The sequence below is a fragment of the Uranotaenia lowii genome, chromosome 1 (genome assembly GCF_029784155.1).
Source record: "Uranotaenia lowii strain MFRU-FL chromosome 1, ASM2978415v1, whole genome shotgun sequence".
In the NCBI taxonomy this organism is placed as follows: Eukaryota; Metazoa; Arthropoda; class Insecta; order Diptera; family Culicidae; genus Uranotaenia; species Uranotaenia lowii.
The window spans coordinates 137,598,469-137,620,526 of NC_073691.1; the positions used below are offsets into that span (position 1 = coordinate 137,598,469).

General features: G+C 36.3%; 1 protein-coding gene across 1 annotated transcript in view; it reads right to left on the reverse strand.

The window, feature by feature from the left end:
- Positions 1–22,058, reverse strand: part of LOC129740249 (pyrokinin-1 receptor-like) — a 188,502-nt gene that overhangs the window by 69,306 nt on the left and 97,138 nt on the right. The window contains exon 3 of the mRNA XM_055731858.1: positions 2,073–2,668. Within this exon, the coding sequence (XP_055587833.1) occupies positions 2,073–2,556 (484 nt within the window). The 5' untranslated portion in view covers positions 2,557–2,668. The remainder of the gene's footprint in view (positions 1–2,072; positions 2,669–22,058) is intronic.

A 22,058-nucleotide genomic window follows, 5' to 3' on the forward strand; every position in this document is an offset into this window, starting at 1 on the left:
TGTGAGGACCAAGGGAAATGAAGGTAAAATTTCATTTGTTTTTTAAACCAAAAAGTATTGAAACAAGTTTATAATTTTTGCCCCTAAATGTATGCAGCAGCATTGTCCATATTTGTTTTTGAAATGTCGTTTGAATATTCTGCTATCAATGATCATGTTTTATACTCCTTTCCTCAGTTAGTATGTTAAAACTTTTTAGTGTTGCAAAAATGCAACCCCTTCCAAAATATTCGAAAATAAAATATAAAAATTGGTCAATGTTCCCCCAGTTTACGGTACGTGGTAGATTCAGATAAAGTTGAATCTATAACATCTAGCAATGGATGTTTCTGAAAAATTTCATAATCAAAATTGACCAAAAACTGACCAGTGTAGAATTTCATCTCCATTGGGCTTGATTTAGGGGTGCCTCTAAGTGCTCAAAGTTTTTTTTTACCCTCTAAAATCACGTAACATGAGGACCAATGGAAATAGGAAAAATCTATATTTAAATGTTGATACCAAAAGAATTGAAAATTCATAAAACTTCAAAATCCGAAATAAAATGTTTTGTTAAAAATCGTCTTCAGAATTTAAGAAATCACAAAAACGGGACCAAAATAAACCCGGGATTCCTTATCCTAATCCCAGCCAAACATAACTTTATAGTAACTCTCGACATGCTTCATACACTTCAGCAACGACATGAACATCAGCACCTCCGCATAGGGAAGTTCTTACTAAAAGAATCAAGTTGGCGTGTTTTGTCGAGAAATTTCTTGATTTGAGAAATCAACGGCCTTGCTTTGATTTTTAACGCAGTGAAAATACTAAATGGTGGCTTAATTTTGAACGCCTCCAGATGGTTCCATACTTTGAAAATTTTAAATGCAAAATATTTGTGGCACATGAGACGAAGTGGCATCTTGCAGATGAGGAATTTCTAGGCTGGGTCAGTCGAAGAAAAGTAGTCTGTCATCATGCCACTTCTTGAGCTACCGTTTTTCGGCGTTCATTGAGGAGGATTACAACATCGAGAGAAGATGGCTTTCGGTTAGGTTGCAGATGGGCTATGTTTTGGTGCTCGCGTTGTTTGATTGATTACTTATTTATTTTGCATTTAAAATTTTTAGAAACTTTCTGAGTACTTCAAAATTAATTCAAGAGTAGTGCAAGTCAATTTCAATAATCAACTTTCAACGCATAAGCCCTGTGAGGAAAAATGCAAAAAATCAAGGAGGCTTCAAACGATGAGGAGCAAAAATCGTGGCTCCAGAGAGTAATTGAAGCTGCCAGAAAGAGTTCCAGTATTCCATTTGCGTTCTCGTAATCACTGGATGTGTTAAGCAACTCAAAAAGAACTATCTCATGTGAATCTGAAGATGTTGGAATAGAAACTCTTACATTTACATATAGTCGTGGCTCCAGAGAGAGACAATATTTGTGATAATTTTCAATCGTTCAAAATGGAAGCAAAACTGTTTGTTGACAAAAATCGAAGATGTCAATAATCTAAAAAAACGTCAAAAATAAAGTAGGTACTTAAAGGAAAATAAATCGACTGTTCTATAAGAGATTTGAGGGTAAAAAAATAAAAATAGTCATGATCATGACTGAGCGCACCATATAATTTTCTGATTGTTGGAAGCCTCGTGTATAGCCTATGAAGTTCTTCTAATTCATCACCTATCACCTTTTCTCTTCATCATCTTTTTAGAGCGAAATTCAAAAAACAGTTTTATTTCCACATTTGCCAAAATTAACACAACCATAATAGTTAGTTCAGTAATTTCTAATTGAAGTCAATGTGTAAGGAATACAATTAAAGCATTTAGTACATTGACTCAAATAAGGGTTTCCCTCATAAAATTGTGAAATGATTGAGAGTTAATTTACTGTGTGATGCCTTCTGTTGTGCGTTCAAACCCCGATCAAAAACTAAAATTTTCCGGAGCACTTTTAATACCTATTCAAGAGCAATACCTAAATATATAATGACAGTCTGAGGACCAAATCGATCAGATGTGTCACTTATATAGAAAGGGAGAGCTCAGTGAATGTATGGCTGTAATAAAAGGAAATGAACCACTTACCGAACAGAAGAAGCAAGAAGTCCGACACCGCCAGATTGAACAAATAGTAGTTGGTGGCCGTGTGCATGGACCGGTTCTTGGCTATCACAATGCAGATTGCCAAATTCCCCACGATGCCTGCCACAAAAATGAAGCAGTAGAATATGGTAATGGGCAGAATGACACATATTGGGTTGGCGCCAAAATTGTCATAACTTAGTCCGGCGGAACTTGTTGGGCTGCCACCCACGACGAGTCCCAGCCCCGCCTCACTTCCGGTGGTCAAAGATGACGATGATGTGTTGGACGGTGAGCTGCTGGCCAGGAGGAAAGTCGAGGACACTCCAAACAGGTCCCTAGTATCCTCCTCGTTGCCGGCGTCGTCGTTGGTTCCATTGATGCCGGGATGATGTCGGGGAACGGCTGCAGTGACCATGGCCATGAATTCGAGTGTTCCATTGGTGAGAGGTTGGGATATTTCAGTTGATAGAAAACGCTCCATCATGGCGAACTGTCTGCGGTGTCGTTTTTTTTCCGTGTCCCAAAACGGTCCTCAATCTGTGTCAATTTTTATTTTCTCAACTAGAATCATCCGGTCCAGCGCATGGGAGAAGATGCTGCAAGATGAATAACGAAAAAGCAAAATAAGTTTGGATTGATATGCGATGATGCGGAAATCAAATTTTATGATTTGGCTATAAAAATCTGAACCGTCATCTTTTCTAAGATTGTTTTCAAAGTGGTTATTTAAACTTTTTTCCAACCGATTTAAGCATTGTAGAGTCGTTAAAGGGAGTGGTAGGATTTTATCCACAAGAAATCATAAAGGTGGGAAGGTACATTCTTCACCCGTAAAGATTTGTTTTTAAATGTTTCTTCTTTTTAAGATCTGATATATAAGGAAAACATCATAAACATAAAAAGTTATTCGTCAGCAAGAGTGCTTATTTGCAATTCGATAAGACGGGACTTGTTTACTGAAATGTGTTTTGTTATAATGGAACGTTTTTCTTATGAACGTTTTTAATGTTCCATGTAATCTATCTTTCTATTTTCTTCGTTGAAACTCAACCTTCAAAGCATAAAGATTTTCTCTTCCAATTTCATCGTGAAATTTTTCAATATTAAAAAACAACAAAGGAATGATAGGGGCTTCACCATTGTTCAGCGCAAAGTATAAATAAATCTAGTTATTTGCTTGTTTCCATTTTTTTATTGCCGGTTAGCCGCTGAGACGACAAAGAGAGTTTCAAGCAAAACCCTAACCTCTCCCTCCGAGATGCCGCAAATAAGCTGGGTGTATCGTCTACAACCGTGCATCGAGCCAAAAAACGAGCCGGACTATCGACTTACAAGAAGGTTGTGACTCCAAATCGCGATGATAAACAAAATACGACGGCCAAAGCCCGATCCCGGAGGCTGTACACGACGATGCTGACGAAGTTTGACTGCGTGGTAATGGACGACGAAACCTACGTCAAAGCCGACTACAAGCAGCTTCCGGGACAGGAGTTTTATACGGCAAAAGGGAGGGGAAAGGTAGCATATATTTTCAAGCACATGATATTGTCAAAGTTCGCGAAGAAATATCTGGTTCAGCAAGCCATCTGTACCTGTGGCTTGGAAAGCAGCATTTTCATAGCTTCCGGGACTGTCAACCAAAAAATTTACGTGAAAGAATGTTTGAATAAACGTCTGCTACCTTTCCTGAAGAAATACGGTTGTTCCGTACTGCTTTGGCCGGATTTGGCATCTTGCCATTACGGTAAAAAGGTCATGGAGTGGTACGCTGCCAACAACGTGCAGGTGGTTCTCAAGGACAAGAACCCTCCCAACACGCAAGAGCTCCGCCCAATTGAGAAATACTGGGCTATTGTCGAGCGGAACCTAAAGAAGACCAAAAAAACTGCTAAGAACGAGCAGCAGTTCAAGGCAAACTGGCTTTTTGCGGCGAAGAAGGTGGACAAGGTGGCTGTACAAAATCTGATGGCAGGGGTTAAGCGTAAGGCCCGGCAATTCGGATTTGGAAAAACGAAAGCCTAATTGAATATTTTCCTGAATTTTATACTAATTAAACTTGAAAAAGAAATAAAATTTGATTTTTTAAACAAACGATTTCACCGATTTACACGCGTTTTCCCTGGACCAAATTTTGACCGTATCACTCTTTATGTCATAGTTTGGCATTAAATTTTATAAAAATGTCAACCTGCAATTTTCGATTAAACACGCCTAATGTGGTATTATACCTATTCGATTTTAAAATTTTATTTTTAATAGAAAGTGGTGGATTATTTTAATCAGTTAAGGCGGGATCAAATATCGAATTCTTCTTTTGTCAACCCCTCCTTCAATTTTCAGAAAACCCTGAATGAACGAATGAATAAAGTTTAAGGTATTTTGTTGAAATATTTGATTTATTCTTCAAAAAATTTGAAAGAGCGAAGGTCAAATTGTAGCAGATGCGAATTGTATCACCATTATTATTCGAGATTTGGCATATTCTTCGATCTAAAATATTAACTCGATTTTTCAAATAAATTATTTTTTATCTTCCCAACCCCTCCCCCCCATCCTCTTCCCCTACGTGATGTTTCAACTCCAAGTGACCAAAGTGATTTAAAAAATTTTCCAGCTTCACTGGAAGAATGTCGTTTTAGGTAGAGAAACTTTATTATATGTAAGAGAAACGATATCTTAAAATTCAAAATTGCAATCGATACAAAAGAGCTGTCAAAATCAATTCCAATCAATTCGAGCTTGCACACAAGAGGTTTTGCTTTCATATTGAATCTTTGTCAATGGAAATTATTGCGATTGCTGTTGCAGTCCGAGCGACTGTTTCGAATGCTCGTGATATGAATTCATGATAAGGATTTATTTTTCTATTTTTTTTTTCTTTGGAGGTTCTGCTGTTTGGCGATGTTTAAAAAAAAGATTCGCTCTATTTTTTACGCTTCGGTTTACCATCTTCAGAAACTGTTTATTAACATCAAATGAGAAGAAAGATAAATTTGATGTAATGACTAAAGTTTAATTACATAAGGTTAAATTCATAGAAGCACAAAAGTGAAAACACTCATAGGAACGCTTTTTTCCGCCTGCTAAGTCCGTCGATAAAATTGGAAAAGGAAGTCTATTGACGATCTCTGGCTATTCTACATATGTTTTTCTTAAAACATAAGAGAAGTATCAGAGATTTCTAATAAACTAGCTGACCCGGCACTGTTCCTTAGTCAGCCTTCCTTTTTTCCACTTGGATAAAAGCAAGTGGATACCCTTGTGTCAGAAAAAAATCCAGAATTTTAGTTCAATATACAAATAAGTTAAGCTAACTTTTGGTTAGCGAACTTATTTTCTTCCGGTAACTTAAGAACGCTTAATATATCAAGTTTCAATTTAGTTTAGCCATCATTCAAAAATTCCTATCAGATCGAGTATTTTGAAATTTCTGAAGATTGATTTGAACAGAAAATGGATCTTTTTTGCTGGAGTCGTCATAAAATGAGTTTTTTTTCGATTTGTGTTTACCTCTGTATTTAAATACGTTGAAGTTTTCTTTAAGCATGATTGTCGAATAGAAAAATTAAAAAATGAATTAGAAGAAAACTAGAACATTTAAAGAATAATGAAAATAGACTTAATTTTTAATTTTTTTTTCATTATTTCAAATGTCGTTTTTTCGGACGTTGTACTAAATACACTTATTGAATCTTATTGTGAATTGACAGAGCTGAGCTTGACAAATATTTAACAATTCAGGAAAAGTCACTGTTTATCTCATTTTACAGCTACACTGTTCTAATCAATATAATGTTGTCAATTTTCAGTTAGGAATTGGCAAATTGCACAATAAATTAGGAATAAAAAAAAAATAATTTAAACTGTCATGTTTTTGGATTACTTTTTTTCTTAGCAATTGAAACCTTGAATTCGGAATAAAAATTCAAATCAATCACAAATTATTTAAAATTTTAGATCATGATCGTAAGATAAAAAACTGTAATCACAACAGTTAAATTTAATTCTAGATTTTATTGTTAATTTATATCTAAATTTGGCTTTATGAATCTGGATTTTCAGTTATATTTGAACGTAAATTTAAAAGCACATTTTCTTTGATCTTGATTTTGTTTATATTCTTAAACTAACTTGTGCTTGATTAGATTGTTTTTTTTGATCTGGTATCTGGTACGAAACTTTTCTTGTATTTTTGTGAATTGGTTCAGATTTTTCTCTATACTTTAATGTATCTAAATTTTAGTTGGCATGCTTTTTACTTAATTGTTAAATTTTTATATTCTTTCAAATTTGATGATATTTTTTATTACGATCCTTTTTTCTGACTTTTGAAACTGAGAGATGGATCTAATATCAAGTTAAAGTCCTATATAGCTAAACTTTGGAAAAGTTACTTTTAAACACTGAGCATAAAAGGTAGTGTGCATTTTTCAATGATTCCTGATCCTGGAATCCGTTCTTATGAAAGAAACGCAAAGTTCATTTGAATAACAATCTCTAAAACCAAAGCACCAAGTCGACAATACAATCGTTTACAGCTAAAATCAAGGAAAAATAATAAAAATTCTATAGTAACGAATCCTAAATGCAAATTATAAAAATCAGATTTCACAGAGTATTAAAATGAAAGTGTAAATTGTTTTGAGAAGAGTCTTCTAGAAAGATTATAAACCGGAAAGTACACCAACTGTTAATTAAACACATCTTGAGTAGACATTTTTTTTCTTCTTTCAAATTTACCATCTGTGGATCATTCTAAAATTGGTCAGTCAGCAACGTACTACAACACATCCACCAAAACTAATCTCAATCGATACATTTTTTTAATTCATAGGTTCGAAAATTGAATTTTATAAAGAAAACCATGAATCATGAACCATTGCAGTGTGAAGAAGCGAGGGACAAAGAAAGTTTCATATAAATTACGTTGTATAACTTGAAATCTTATTTAGCAATCAGGGCTTTCATATAAGTTTATTGCCATAAATTGAGAACTTATCAAGCAAAATGAAGAGAGGTTGTTTGCGTACGAATAATTTGAAACCCTCCCTTTTTCTGGGTGGACTCTGTAAGACGGAGGCAAGTCTTTATTCATATTAAATTTGGCAAAATTTGAAAACTCATTAGACAAATAAAGCGAAAGGTTACGTCTTTAGATACTAAAAATGTTTTTATTTATGGTAGTTCGTGAGCACTTCTTGCATTGGAAGAAGGAAAGAGCTGGTGGAAGTGCATATAATTAAAACATACATTTTCACATCATTATTATCAACTCTATGAAGCTTATAAAAATGAGTTAAAGTTTCAGATCTTGAAAAAATTTAGAGATCAATTTTTAGAAAATATTATTCAATCATTTTTTTTAACTGAAATTCAAAACTTCAGTTGCAGGTTTCTACTCAAAGCGTTTGCTTCTTAACTATGTTTAAATTTGGTTTGAGGTGCTGCCTAATGAAATTAAACTCAATTTCAATTATTTTAACAAATTTCATTTATATTTGAAAGGTTCAGGAAAGCACACCGGGTCAGCTAGTAATCATCTAAGATATTGCAGAATAAATGTTTTTGATAAAATATCACCATGAAAAGCTATCACGAATAAACGAAGGACACGAAGGGCCACCCAATTTGTCATGAAAACAAATTGCCGTTTCGTATTACTGGAACTTTCTGAACCACCCTAAAATTATTCAACATCAAACTTAAAGGGAAGGCGCTAATATTTGTTTTCAGCTAAATTTAATTTCTGGACCACTGTGCCTCGAGTTTGAGTTGTTGTATGGGGTAGACTAACGAATTTTTGTTAGAAAACATCTACCGAAAAAGGACAAAACTGTTGATTTAACTGTCATTAAGAACAATTTATTCGGTACCTTTTTTTTAAAGCTGAACAGCTAACAAAGTGGTTTGATTTTTTTATTTCTTCACCGAAAAAAAGTGATGAAATTTAAAAAAAATGTGGTTGCTATGAAAGGGTTTGTTGCCTTTATGCAAGAGTAAACCAAGACCGACAAAAATGTTGATAATAATTCCAACACTCATTCTTCCAACATTGGTGCTGTAGAATTAACCATAACAGTTAGGTTAAACGTCTTAATTAGCAGCCCCATGAAAGTGGTCGGCTAACACAGAAAAACTTAGTGTTCTATATTCCAACGAAGAAAAGATACCAATTAGAGTTTTTTTTGTTTCGGAATTGTCACCGAACCGAGCCACGCCAAAAGGTTCAAGTTTGACCGCTGGTGTTGTTTTGTCGGTCCGGAACTGGTTTGGGTCTATCGTTCTCGCAGACCATAAAGCCGGAAAAGGCAACCGAGGAAAAACAAACAAACTAAACAGTTCTACCGTATCCGTGTCCACCATTCACTGCCCCAGAACTTTGACCCTGCGTTTGGGCAGCACATAAAAAAAGGAACGGTTCAACAAGCGCAACCAAAATTGGATAATTTTTGTCGGTCGACGTGCCCGGAATTTAATTTTCTCCTCAAATAAACGCCGGGAGCCGTTTGTGGAGTCAACATGGGAATGATTTGTTATGTATGAAAATTCCTGGCCATTCATTTTTCCGCAGAAAATTAATAGCTTTAATATTTAAAGCATCACACTAAAATGCTGATTCAGTATGGCCTCAAAGTTTGGATTTTGAACTCAAAGTGATTAAGATAACTCGATAAAAAGAAGAAAACTGACATGGAACACATTTCTCATAACAATCTCTCTTATAGTCTAATGCCGTTCAAAGAGAAGACCTCTTTAATAGACCTATGTTGCCTGACACCATCAAGAAAATAAATTGAAGACCTCTCTTAGCAGAAAAATAACCAGAACAACAACATTGTAATCGACTGTTCGGTGTGTTTCTTAACACTTCTTCGCCGATATCGAGCTGACAGCACACACGACTCCGAGCTTACAGATAGGCAGACCCCACACATATCCGGTGTAGGATGAAAGTCTTATGTATCCTACATGAAACCACTTCACCGTACGAGAGTTCATATATCCTTTCTGCGAAGTGAATGATGTACGGTATTTCGGGGCGATATGAACGGTTGGGTTAAATTTTCTATTTATCACTGGGTGTTTTCAATGAAATTGGTTTGTTTTAAATTTCGGTTATCGTTTGTCTATGACACGAAATTTGTTTGTGATCAGAAATCTAACATACATATATAAAGATGAGTTGGAATGTATATGTTTGTTTCTTTGCACCTTCTACAAATCCACACCACTTAACCGATCATCCTGGAATTTGGTTTAGCGATGTTTTTGAACCAGGGTAAGGTTTAAGTAATAGTTTTGAGCCCCTCCTACCTAAGATAAGGGACCATCCCATACAACTTCGTTTTTATTCCCACGACCCAAAAGTCATGGCACCCATTTCGTAAACCGATTTTCGTTTCCTTTGGTGGGGTTTTTGGCACCAAGGTTTTTAGAAACACAAAGTTCTCCGACTTTCACAGTCAGTAGGCGAGGAGTGAGCGGGGCGCTCCTTCCAATTAGTAAATTGGAAGCGGGGAGGATGGCTTCCATACAATTTTCGCACCATTCGAGAAATAATCAAGCAAACAGAACCAAATTTGGTATGCGAAGATATAACGATAGGAAAAATATTTTAAAGATGGTTTAAGACTCCTCCCACTTTCCAGTATTTAGATAGAAAGATGGGAGGGGTCTTCCACACCATATTTTGTAAAAAATCGAGGACTGATCAAGCAAATGGAACCAAATTTAACATGGGTGCTTATTTGGGTACGAGAAAGGTTTTTATGATTATTTGGGACTCCACACTCTTCAATTGGGGAGCTATAAAGGGGGAGGGGGTCTTCCGTATAATTTACTTCCATATTCGATAACTAGTCATGCAAATGAATCCAAATTTCACATAAGTAAGTTTAAGGTAACGAGTCAAGTTTCTACGATGTTTGTGACCCATCTGTCCTCTCACTAGGAGAAGAAGGGGAGAAGGGTCTCCCTTTTATGCATTACACGAGAACTAATAAAAAAAATCATGGAAGTATATTCGAGTACGAGAAAAGTTTTTTTTTTCGAGACCCTTTCCTCTCTCCAATGGGAAAAGGGGAAGGAGGAGGGATGTTGTCATACAATATTTTTGGATCACTCGAAAACTTTTTTTTCAAATAATATTGCAGAGGGTATTTTAGTAGATTTTTTATATGATTGTTTAAGGCTTCTACCTTCTTTCACTGATTCGGTAGGAAGGGGGAAGGGGAGCTCCCATACAATTTTTTTTAATAACTCGAGTGCTAGTAGATGGTAACAAATTTGGAGAATTATTTCAATACAAACAATATTTCTACGATAATTTGGTTCCCCTCACGGGATAGGAAAGAGAAGAGAGGTGCCACACGTATTTCTTGATAAATTCAAGAGCTCATCTAATGAATTTATTTAAATTATACAAGGGAGAGTATTATGGTACAAGAAAAAATTCTATGGTTATTAAAAATTAATTTATTAAAAGTTATTTTTATTTTATTAATTTTTTTATGCTATGACATTTTTTGAAAACTTTAGCAGACCTATGAATCGCTAAAAAATGTAGAAAGTAGAGCTTTAAAAGTATCAAACGAACGGATTAGAGGGCACATTTTGCCCTCGCTACCCAGTGATAACAAAATTACCACAGCAGCCTTACAAACAAGATTACCACCATGCAACGACATCGGCTTACAAACCACATCAGTTCCCGGACATAAGGTTGGCGTATACCAAATAACTTTCGGAAAGTTTCACTCAATCTTTCAACGGTCTTTTGCTTGTGATATCAAAGGCCGGAACAAATATCAAAATCATTTTTGTCAATCACAGCCCCTCGCCCCTCCCCCCCATTTCGGTGTATCAGAAACCCTGAAGAAAGGAATTCATAAAGTTTAGGGTATTTCATAGAAAAAATTGATAAATTTTTCGAATTTCAAAAAATGCAAAGAGCGATAGTAAACCTGTAAAAGTTGGGTGTTGTATCACCTTTTGTAATTGATTTTTTTAAATGATTTTTCGAATTAGTTGCATGCAAAGTTTTGTCCAGTTTGTTCCATTTTATTCATAATATGGAATATTTTTCATTATACCTTCCTCTCTCACGAGATGTTTTAACTCCAAGTGACAAAAGAAGGATTTCAGATTTGTTTCAGACAATTTCAACGATGATAATGTTTTTGGTTATCTATTTTCAAAGAATATTACATTTTTGAAAAAAAAATCCTACTAAGGTTGAACTAAGGTTTCCAATTGGAGCTGAGGCAATCAATGCTTCCGCGTTCTCACTCATGCAACCCTGTTTTGATTAGAATCCAATGAGTTCAAAGTTACGACGCGAAATTTTTCTCCAAAGAACAAGAAAAACAGCAAATGGCCGCTCAAATAACAGCACCCAATATCAAAATTCTATATTTGGAAGCATCCGTGTGAAGAAAACCATAGGATAAAGAATTTATTTCATCTGCTCAAAGATTATGGGCCCCGTTCACTTAATGATAAGAAGGACCGGAAGGAATCGGCCGCGCTGCTGGAAACTTTTGAAACCAAACGAGGCATAACATCTAGGAGCTGACCACAAAATAGAGCGATAATGTCCAAAACTTTATATGTATACAAAACCGCTGACAAGGGAAGTCACAGTCGATAAATTAAGCTTGTTGGATGGCAGCCGAAAAATAACTTTGTTTATTTGTATTCTACCATTAAAGATTCCGTAATGAAAGTTTGAATTTTTTTTATTTTTATTCATCCATAATTTCACTTCATTTGATCCTCTAGTCTTAATAAAAAAAACTTCAATAAAAAAAAAATCTTGGTAATCTTCTTGAAACGAAATTTCAGTGTTTACCGAAATTTGCTCCGAGAAGAGTATTAGGTGAACAACTCCCCATCACTCAAAAAATAGAAAAAAAATCATCATCAAAAACATTATCCGTCATAAAATCATAAAGCATATCGGAAGCCAATGGCCACAAAGCCAAAGTCGTCTTGCAATAGACCCAGTCCAAAGTATACAGCCTTGGCTGATAGGTAGATATTCGGTCACCGTTGTGTTTAGCATGTTTATTTATCCCTCAGACAGCGCATTAATCAGATGGATTAGCAAAAAACTTTCCCTCTCGCTGTACCTAAATACTAAGATCCATCCTTTGAGAGTTGACAAACCAGATGGGAAAGATGAGCAAATCTTCCTAGATAAGTCATTGGAAATGGATGTAAATCAGAGCGAATAAAAATTGTGATGATTTTTCATCCCAAGCTTTCTGGCGACTATTCAACGAACAAGAGAGAGAGAAACACACAAATTCAAATGTGATCCATAAAAGCAAATAAAACTCTAACCAATTCAATATTCAGTGTTTGTCTGACGGAAATACATTGACATAGGAAGACGATTTTAATGAAGTCCTTCAAAGTCGACAAAGAGAGTAGGGTGAAGCAGAATAGAGTAGAGAAGAGAAGAGTAGAGAAGAGTAGAGGAGAGTAGAGAAGAGTAGAGTAGAGTAGAGTAGAGTAGAGTAGAGTAATGTAGAGTAGAGAAGGATAGAGTGGAGATAAAGAGTAGAGTAAAGTTGAGTAGAGAAGAGTAGAGTAGAGTAGAGAACAGTAGAGTAGAGTAGAGCAGAGTACAATAGCGAAGAGTACAGTAAAGTGGAGAAGAGTAGAGTAGAGTGGAGAGTAGGAAAGTAGAGTAGCATAGAGTTGAGTAGAAAAAAATAAAGAAAAGTAAAGTAGTGTAGAGTAGAGTAGAGTAGAGTAGAAACGAGTACAGTAGAGTAGAGTGGAGCAGAGTAGAGTACACTATAGTAGACTAGAGTAGAGTAGAGTACAGTAGAGTAGAGTAAAGTAGAGTAGAGTAGAGTAGAGTAGAGTAATGTAATGTAGAGTAGAGAGGAGTAGAGAAGAGTAAAGTAGAGTAGAGTACAGTACAGTAGAGTAGAGTAGAGTAGAGTAGAGTAGAGAAGAGAAGTGAAGAGTAGAGAAGAGTAAAGTAGAGTAGAATGGAGAATAGTTGAATTGAGTAGAGTAGAGTTAAGTAGAGTAGAGTAAAGTAGAAAAGAGTAGAGCAGAGTAGAGTAGAGCGGAGTAGAGTGGAGTAGAGTAGAGTCAAGTAGAGAAGAGTAGAATAAAGTACAGTAGAGCAGAGTAGAGTAGATTAGAGTAGAGTAGATTAGAGTACAGTAAAGTGAATTAGAGTAGAGTAGAGTAGAGTAATGTAGAGTAATGTAGAGTTAAGTAGAGTGGAGTAGAGTAGAGTAGAGTAGAAAGGAGTTTTGGTAGAGTAATGTAGTGTAAAGTAGAGTAGAGTAGAGTAGAGTAGAGTAGAGTAGAGTAGAGTAGAGTAGAGTAGAGTAGTGTAGAGTAAAGTAGAGTTGAGTAGAATAGAGTAGAGTAGAGAAGAGTAGAGAAGAGTAGAGTGGAGTAGAGTAGAGTGGAGTTATGTAGAGTAATGTAGAGTAAAATAGAATAGAGTAGAGTAGAGCAGAGTAGAGTGGTGTAATGTAGAGTAAAGTAGAGTAGAGTAGAGTAGAGAAGAGTAGAGTAGAGTAGAGTAGAGTTGATTTGAGTAGAGTAAAGTAGAGTAGAGTAGAGTAGAGTAGAGTAGAGTAGAGTAGAGTAAAGTAGAGTAGAGTAGAGTAGAGTAGAGTAGAGTAGAGTAGAGTAGAGTAGAGTAGAGAAGAGTAGAGTAAAGTAGAGTAGAGTAGAGCAGAGTTGAGTAAAGTAGAGTTGAGTAGAGAAGAGTAGAGAAAAGTAGAGTGGAGTAGAGCAGAGAAGAGTAAAGTAGAGTTGAGTAGAGAAGAGTAGAGAAGAGTAGAGTGGAGTAGAGTAGATTAGAGTAGAGTAGAGTGGATTAGAATAGAGTAGAGTAGAGTAATGTAGAGTAGAGTGAAGTTTTGTAGAGTAATGTAGAGTAAAGTAGAGTAGAGTAGAGTAGAGTAGAGTAGAGTAGAGTAGAGTAGAGTAGAGTAGAGAACAGTAGAGTAGAGTAGTGTAGAGTAGAGTAGAGTAGAGTAGAGTAGAGTAGAGTAGAGTAGAGTAGAGTAGAGTATAGAAAAGTAGAGTGGAGTAGAGTAGAGTGGAGTTATGTAGAGTAAAGTAGAGTAGAGTAGAGTAGAGTTGAGTAGAGTACAGTACAGTATAGAAGAGTAGAGTAGAGTAGAGTAGAGTAGAGAATAGTAGTGAAGAGTAGAAAAGAGTACTGAAGAGTGGAGAGAGGTAAAGTAGAGTAGAGTGGAGAATAGTTGAATTAAGAAGAGTAGAGTAAAGTAGAGTAAATTTAAAATAGAGTTGAGCAGAGTAGAGTAGAGCAGAGTGGAGTGGAGTAGAGTGGAGTAGAGTAGAGTCAAGTAGAGAAGAGTAGAATAAAGTACAGTAGAGTAGAGTAGAGTAGATTAGAGTAGAGTAGAGTGGATTAGAATAGAGTAGAGTAGAGTAATGTAGAGTAATATAGAATAAAGTAGAATAGAGTAGAGTAGAGTAGAGTAGAGACGAGTAGAGCGAAGTTTTGTTGAGTATTGTAGAGTAAAGTAGAGTAGAGTAGAGTAGAGTAGAGTAGAGTAGAGTGGATTAGAGTAGAGTAGAGTAGAGTAATGTAGAGTAAAGTAGAGCAAAGTAGAGTAGAGTAGAGTGAAGTTTTGTTGAGTAATGTAGAGTAAAGTAGAGTAGAGTAGAGTAGAGTAGAGTAGATTAGAGAAAAGTAGAGTAGAGTAGAGTAGATTAGAGTAGAGTAGAGTGGATTAGAGTAGAGTAGAGTAGAGTAGAGTAGAGTAAAGTAGAGTTGAGGAGAGTAGAGTAGAGTTGAGTAGAGTAAAAAAATTTCATAGTAGATTGTTGATGCTAAGTAATAAATTAAACTAAAATACACTCATTCACCCTTACACAATCCAGTATCACATCTGATGCGAATGGTATCAGGCGTTTGAATGATTCATTACTTAGTTGATACCGGATACATAGCATAGCCAAAATAATTGACGAGCACCATCACTCAAAGGGTTTATCCCATCGTAGAAAATGATGCTATCTGTCAACAACTTCCGAATGTTTCGGCTTTTTCTGAAATAATTGATAAGAAAATTTTCACACTAAGCCCCAGCTAAGAATAAACAGAGCGGAGCCAATATGTACTCAACGTATACACCAACGTGAGAAATCCATTTATTTGTGGGGTGTCTATGTATTTCTGAAACAGAACCGATTTCTTGAGGCACATAAGAATCTCCTGAGGGTTCTTCGTTCGCTTAAGAAGAGGAAGGTGCCAAAGTGAGATACAAAATCTCAAGCATCATCAATATCAGCAACAATAATGTCCGGAAACTTTTTCCAATCCCATGAGCAGCAGTAGCGGAAATCTCCTTTCAGCCAAAAAGTTTTTCAAGGCATATGGAGTTAATTGGTCAAAACAAAGTCCAATACTACTAATTGCGGGAAAATAAATCAAAACTATTAGCTCTGGAAAAAAAGCCCAAGACTGTGCATTTTGGATGAATGAGTTGATACTCGGGATCAAATACATTTAATTTATAATCTCCTTTGTTAACGACCGCACAATTTTTTAATTAATTATTTTATAGAAGGGGATTTTCCATGGGAGTTTTGAAAAGAGCTTTTGTAAAAAAAATTCGGTCAATGCTCTTAGACTAAATATTTGCGATGTAAATATTTGAATCATTTTTGTATTGCATGTATGCATGCTTAAGTTTACATCATAATCGATTTAAATTTGAAATATTGCTCCGTGTGTGACATTGCCCAAATTCACGTTTGAGCGTGATATTGATTGCCTGGAGTTTTAAGATTTTTGTGATGTGTACATTAGGATGGCCCTTATATTTTAACATCCTTGAAAATTTAACCCCATCTGAGCCCAAACACCCCTCCCCCCACTATTTTGATCCAATCAATGATAAAACAATACCGGCAAAGTTCGGAGCACATTTGTATAACTCTCAAGAGACCCTGAAAGACCATCATATTGGTATGAAACTTGGCTGGAAAAAGCAAACATTTTCTAAAAGAAAGTCGATAATAATTCTAGCAAAACTATAAAACCCCACAAGCTTTGGTGCGTAAAGGTTTAAAGCTAAGCAACAACTTTGTAGGGCATCAATTATGATATTTTAGTGAAAATTTGAATATTTTTTTCATTTACTTTTCAACTTCAAGGCGTTTGGGGGTTACCTTAGATTTATCCAATCAAAGAGAAATTTTGCACAGTTTGTTATCTTGATTTATAGATCAATATTAAGGGGTGGAAGCAGTGATATGTTGGGTTTTGTAAACTTCCATAAAGCTAAGCATCACCTAGTGTATCGATAGTATTCTATGCTTTTCCGGAAATTATGGGAGAATATATTCATTTTTGTAAACTGATCAGACTTATTGATTCCGAAGAACCACATAATTTTTTTAACGTTGAATATTCATATCAAATCAAATTTTTTGAGAAGCAGAAGCCAATGGAGATTTTGCTTTCTTGGAATCCAAATTTCAAACCGGCAGAACCAATCGCTAGCTAGCTAGGGTTTGTGTGTTTTATCGTAAACCATACGGCTAGAGTCAAAATTTGCATTTCAATCAGCATCGTTAAAGTCAATAACCGTCAAGGAAGAAACATTTCCGGCAACCCTTGGGGACTGAAACTGAGCCAAGCCAACGTTGTCAATGTGTACACCATAAGTTTTATACCCGAATACACCCAGGCGTTTTCGTTCTGAACCCATAAGGGCGGAGCTTATTTTGATCCAATCGAACATTGTTTCGAATAGCACAGCAACGGGGTAGATTGAATGTTTGTATTGACATTTTGATTTTTATGCAAGCGGAAAACTTTGCCCGATATAAGTGGTGCAAACATATCATCTTAGCTGGAAGAAACTTCTCAGCTAAGCGAAATTTTTGAGTGTCGCTTTCCGTCAGTTTCCACTGTATGTTCTTAAAGTTTTTGCATCCGCATGAATCTTTTTAATAAGCCGGGTTGTTTATGGGTTTGGCTGTTTTATGATTGAAGCGCCATTCGATGTTGTAACACGGACTTGACAAAACCGAATGTTAGGATATTTCAAAATGAGATTTTGTTCTTACTTATTTAAACTAGAGGATAAATCGCGTCAAAATAAGAAAAAAAAATGCTGCGATTTGAATTTCAGACAGATACGATTGGTTCAACGTTTTCACTAACTTTAAATATAACTCAACTTGCATAACTCTAAAAATAAGAATCAGGAAAATTGAATCAAACGGATTTAAAGTTTGACAAATTTTTACATAACGATCCTTTACAAACTTTTTAAAACGTGAACAGATATTAGAGTACCGTAATCACTTTTTTCGATATTTTTCGATTTTTTTCCTGTTAAGGGGAATGTGGCATGTTTTATATTTTTAAAACCAGTACTCATATGAACGTAAAACATTGTTACAGAAATGTATCAGACTACTTTAAATTTGATTTAAAAATCGATTTCGTCTCTGCTCAGTATTTGACGCTTTGGGGTGACATTGATCAGTCTCTATTTTGACGGTTTTATCTAGTTTTCTTAATCATACAGGATACAAAACACCTTCATAATATTTACAAATGCTTGTTTATCAATTTTACCTTGCTATTTAAGGTTTTCTTTTAAAAATATTTATAATCGATAAAAGAAGAATGATGCAGCATAGATTTAGGGGCAAAAATTATAACAATTGATAAATAGTTTTAGCTTCAAAATACAAATGAAATTTTACCATTCTTTACATTCTCCCAGGCTCTCCCACTAATTTTTTCTATTTTTTTCTTCAAAGTTGACCATTTGATTGAGTTCCTATCCATTTTTTTCAATACGGGCTTACTCTTGGAAAATGTCCTTACTTTTTGAATATAAAAAAAATAATCATTCAATGACTTTAAAAATAGCACTATAACTATACATATACAAAGCAAAACATTTGTTCTTTCACATTCAACAACCCATTTGCTTCTCAATGCTTTTTGGTATCATCAGGAGAGCTATTTGTTTGCGAGCCTTGGAAAAAATAAATATTTTAAGATTTTGAAGTTACATTTTTACTAACAGAAAACAAATTTCATATACAAACCAGATTTTGTCTATTTGATACTTAATTTATACGCTTTAGAACGTAAAAAAACAGTTTTCAAAAATTCAAACTATAGACCGAGTTATTGATGATAATATGGAAAAATTTATGATTTGTTACCCCGGTGATCAAAGTTACCCCGTTTTAGGTACGCATTAGGGAGGTCGAGAAATAGGGTAAGGTTTCGGAATCAAAAACTTGGGAGCTGAAATCGTCTCTTGGCCTGCAAGCAGGCCCCATGGAAATTTAGGAAATGGTAAAAACTTTTAAATTGAATGGAGATATAATCCCGATCATGAGAGCATATCAAAAGTATTACTCAAACCCCTCTCAACGAGATATAAATATCTTAATGAGCTATAGCTTCGGTATCAAAATCTTTAGTTGTTTTTTCTGTCTCATGTGGTGAGCTTGGAAAGCTTTCATTGGAATTTTTAAGCTCTCATTCCAATGCCTTAGGTAGGCGAGTATGGGGATACTTTATTCCCTTTTCTTATTTCCATCATATCTTTTTGGGAAATTTTAGCAACTTTTGCATTTTGTGACAGCGTTCAAGTTTCATATGCATTTCAAGTTGATATGCTCCAAAAATAAGAACGATACATGAACATGAAAATAAGAACGATACATGAGCTAGAAGCATTTTCGGGAGACTTAAAAAAGTGATGAAAAGAATTACAGAAACATGAGGCATCAAAGAACGAAAGAACATAAGCAGTCAATATCATGAAATTTTCGAAAAAGATACAACGACTCACCGGCAGGACTTGAACCTGCAATCTCCGCTGCAGTACAACGGCGCGTTAGCCAATTTCACCACGGTGAACATGATGAAACTGGGGAACATGTTCTTTCGTTTTTTGATACCTCATGTTTCTCTAATTCTTTCCATCACCTACGAAAATGTGATTATTTTCAGGTACAAAGATGTACCAAGCGATTTCATAACATCAGTATTGAAATTCAACTACATATTTGCTAATTTTTGAAACAGTCAATCAAAATTGAAAATTTCAAAGCATTACTAAAAATGAACAAAGCATTTTACACTTTGATTACTGCACCCATAGAAGAGGTTGCAAAAATCCAATGCCTATTTAGCAAATCTCTGTGCCGATAATGCGCTGAAATGTGCACTGTGCCGAAGACGATATGTTTGAAAAACCGTAACTGGCATAAGGACTCGGCTTCCAACTAAAATTATGCATGACCACTACATTGAAGCGAAACAAGAAAAACATTTTATGGGATTTCTTTCCTATTGGATAATTCACCCCAGAAACAAGAAAAAAAAACTACAGCGCCCGTAGGAAGAATTGAACTCAATTCACCAACTATATCGTCTTGCCAGTCCGACATGCTAACCAGTGTACTATTTGAGCTTCATGCAGGACGAGGGATATTTGTCATAGGGTTTCTGCCACCGAACAATCACAAAAAATCGCACGACGGTGGCTTCCCGGCGTTTGGCCGCCTTTCGAGGTAGTCCTTTGTCTTGCGATGGAAACGGCAAAGAGAACAGGAGTGAAGGAACGGGAAACCCATTGAATGAGAACTGTGCTTTGCTTACTGCCTGCTATTACATACACACGCTACATATACACAGCTGCTAAAGCCGGACAGCTTGGCCGTTGGTTGTTTGCCGGTAGATTGAATTGAAGCAATGGTTTTTTTGTTGCTTTTACTGCATACACACGCACAGCTTAGCCGTGGTAGTTTGCCGGTGGATTGAAGGGATTGAATTAGAAGGATGTTTTTGTTGTTGCTTTTGCTACATTCACACGCACAGTGCTCGGTTGGCTGGCTGCCTGGTGTTGGCCGGTATTTATTTCCATCCTTCTTCGTCTTGTGATGCGATAGGGAGGGACGTGAAAGCGTTTTTATTTTGTTTCTTTCATACATACGCAATTCGGTTAACTTGTGAGATTAATGCCAGTGGGAGCAAATCGAATCAGCACCGGTCGCGTTATCTTCTTGTACCAATGATGCTATGTAATAGACTACACACCATTGGCACAGAGGCTGAATTTTGGGTGTGTGCGTAGATACCACTCAAAACATATTTTGACATTGTTGGAACATGCTTGAATCTCAAATTTACCTCAAAATATGCGAATATGTAAAACAGTTCTATTTAATGTTTTCATATTGATTAACTTTACCCTTGAAACACTGGGAGGTAGCAGAAATGGTAGTATTGAAAGCATACACCCAAAATTTAGCCTCTGTGCCAATGGCGTGTAGTCAATTACATAGCGTCATTGGTACAAGAAGATAACGCGACCGGTGCTGATTCGATTTGCTCCCACCGGCATTAATCTCCCAAGTTAACCGAATTGCGTATGTCTGAAAGAAACAAAATAAAAACGTTTGCACGTCCCTCCCTATCGCATCACAAGACGAAGAAGGATGGAAATAAATACCGGCCAACACCAGGCAGCCAGCGAACCGAGCACTGTGCGTGTGAATGTAGCAAAAGCAACAACAAAATGTGTGTTCAATGGAAGTTAGTCGAAACAGGTTGAAATAGGTCGAAACAAGTAGGAATGGATTTGGACAGTTGGTAATCTGTCTCTTTCCAATTGACTTCGACCGATTTCAACCAGGTCGTCCGTTGAACATACTTACACTAATACTAATGCGTGTTTTGTGTGTTTTGCACACGAATTTCTAAACAGACCGAAACAGATCTCGCGAAAATTTAGACGCGTATCGTAACGGGCTAGAAAACAAGCTTATATGCATGGAATCCTTAAATGTATTGAAATAAAAAATTTCGTAATATTAAATGAGACTGAAAAAGCGATGATGGGACAATCTGGAATTATTTTCCCATGCATCTGCAGAGTTCCGCGACATTTTGGCGGTTTGCTTTTTGTGGACGTGTTCACATTAGTAGACCATCTTGGTCTTAGCCGTCCGCAAACAAAAAATGAATAACAAAAATTGCGTGGACGTGTTTCAAACGCATTCGAGAGGTAAAACCATTAAATTTCTTAAAATAAGATAACTTTATGACAAGTTTTTATTTCATTCATCCCCCCCGGGGCAAGTGCAAACGTCTTCTACCGCACAGCACAGGAATAATTGCAGGAAGAGTTAGCACAGCAACAATCCCACCGACTCGAAACACACAGAACCGACTGCCGACTGAATACAAGCATCCAGAGCACTTGACGAGAATGAAATGGCGAAAACGAAACAAAAACATGCTCTCTGTCTGACACACACGTTGCATGTGTGTTAGTGTGGTAGAAATGAATCCTGCTTTCGAGCTGGATCGGTTTCGACTAGTTTCGATCGATTTCAACTTGCTCCGTTGAACAACGACCAGACCTGTTTCGACCAAAACATGAGCCCGTTGAACAACGACCACTTGACAGAAACTAGTCGAAACCAATCGCTACTTACGATTGAACGCAGCTAAAAATATCCTTCTAATTCAATCCATCGGCACCGGCAAACCACGGCCAAGCTGTGCGTGTGTATGCAGTAAAAGCAACAACAAAAAAAACATTGCTTCAATTCAATCCACCGGCAAACAACCACGGCTAAGCTGTGCGTGTGTATGTAGCAAAAGCAACAACAAAACCATTCCTTCAATTCACCGGCAAACAACAACCGGCCAAGCTGCCCGGCTTTAGCAGCTGTGTATATGTAGCGTGTGTATGTAATAGCAGGCAGTAAGCAAACACAGTTCTCATTCAATGGGTTTCCCGTTTGCTTCACTCCCGTTCCCTCTCCCGTTTCCATCTCAAAACAAAGGAATACCATGAAAGAAGGCCAAACGCCGGGAAGCCTCCGTCGTGCGTTTTTTGTGATTGATCGGTGGCAGAAATCCTATGACAAACAGCCCTCGTCCTGCATGAAGCTCATATAGTATACTGGTTAAGATGCCGG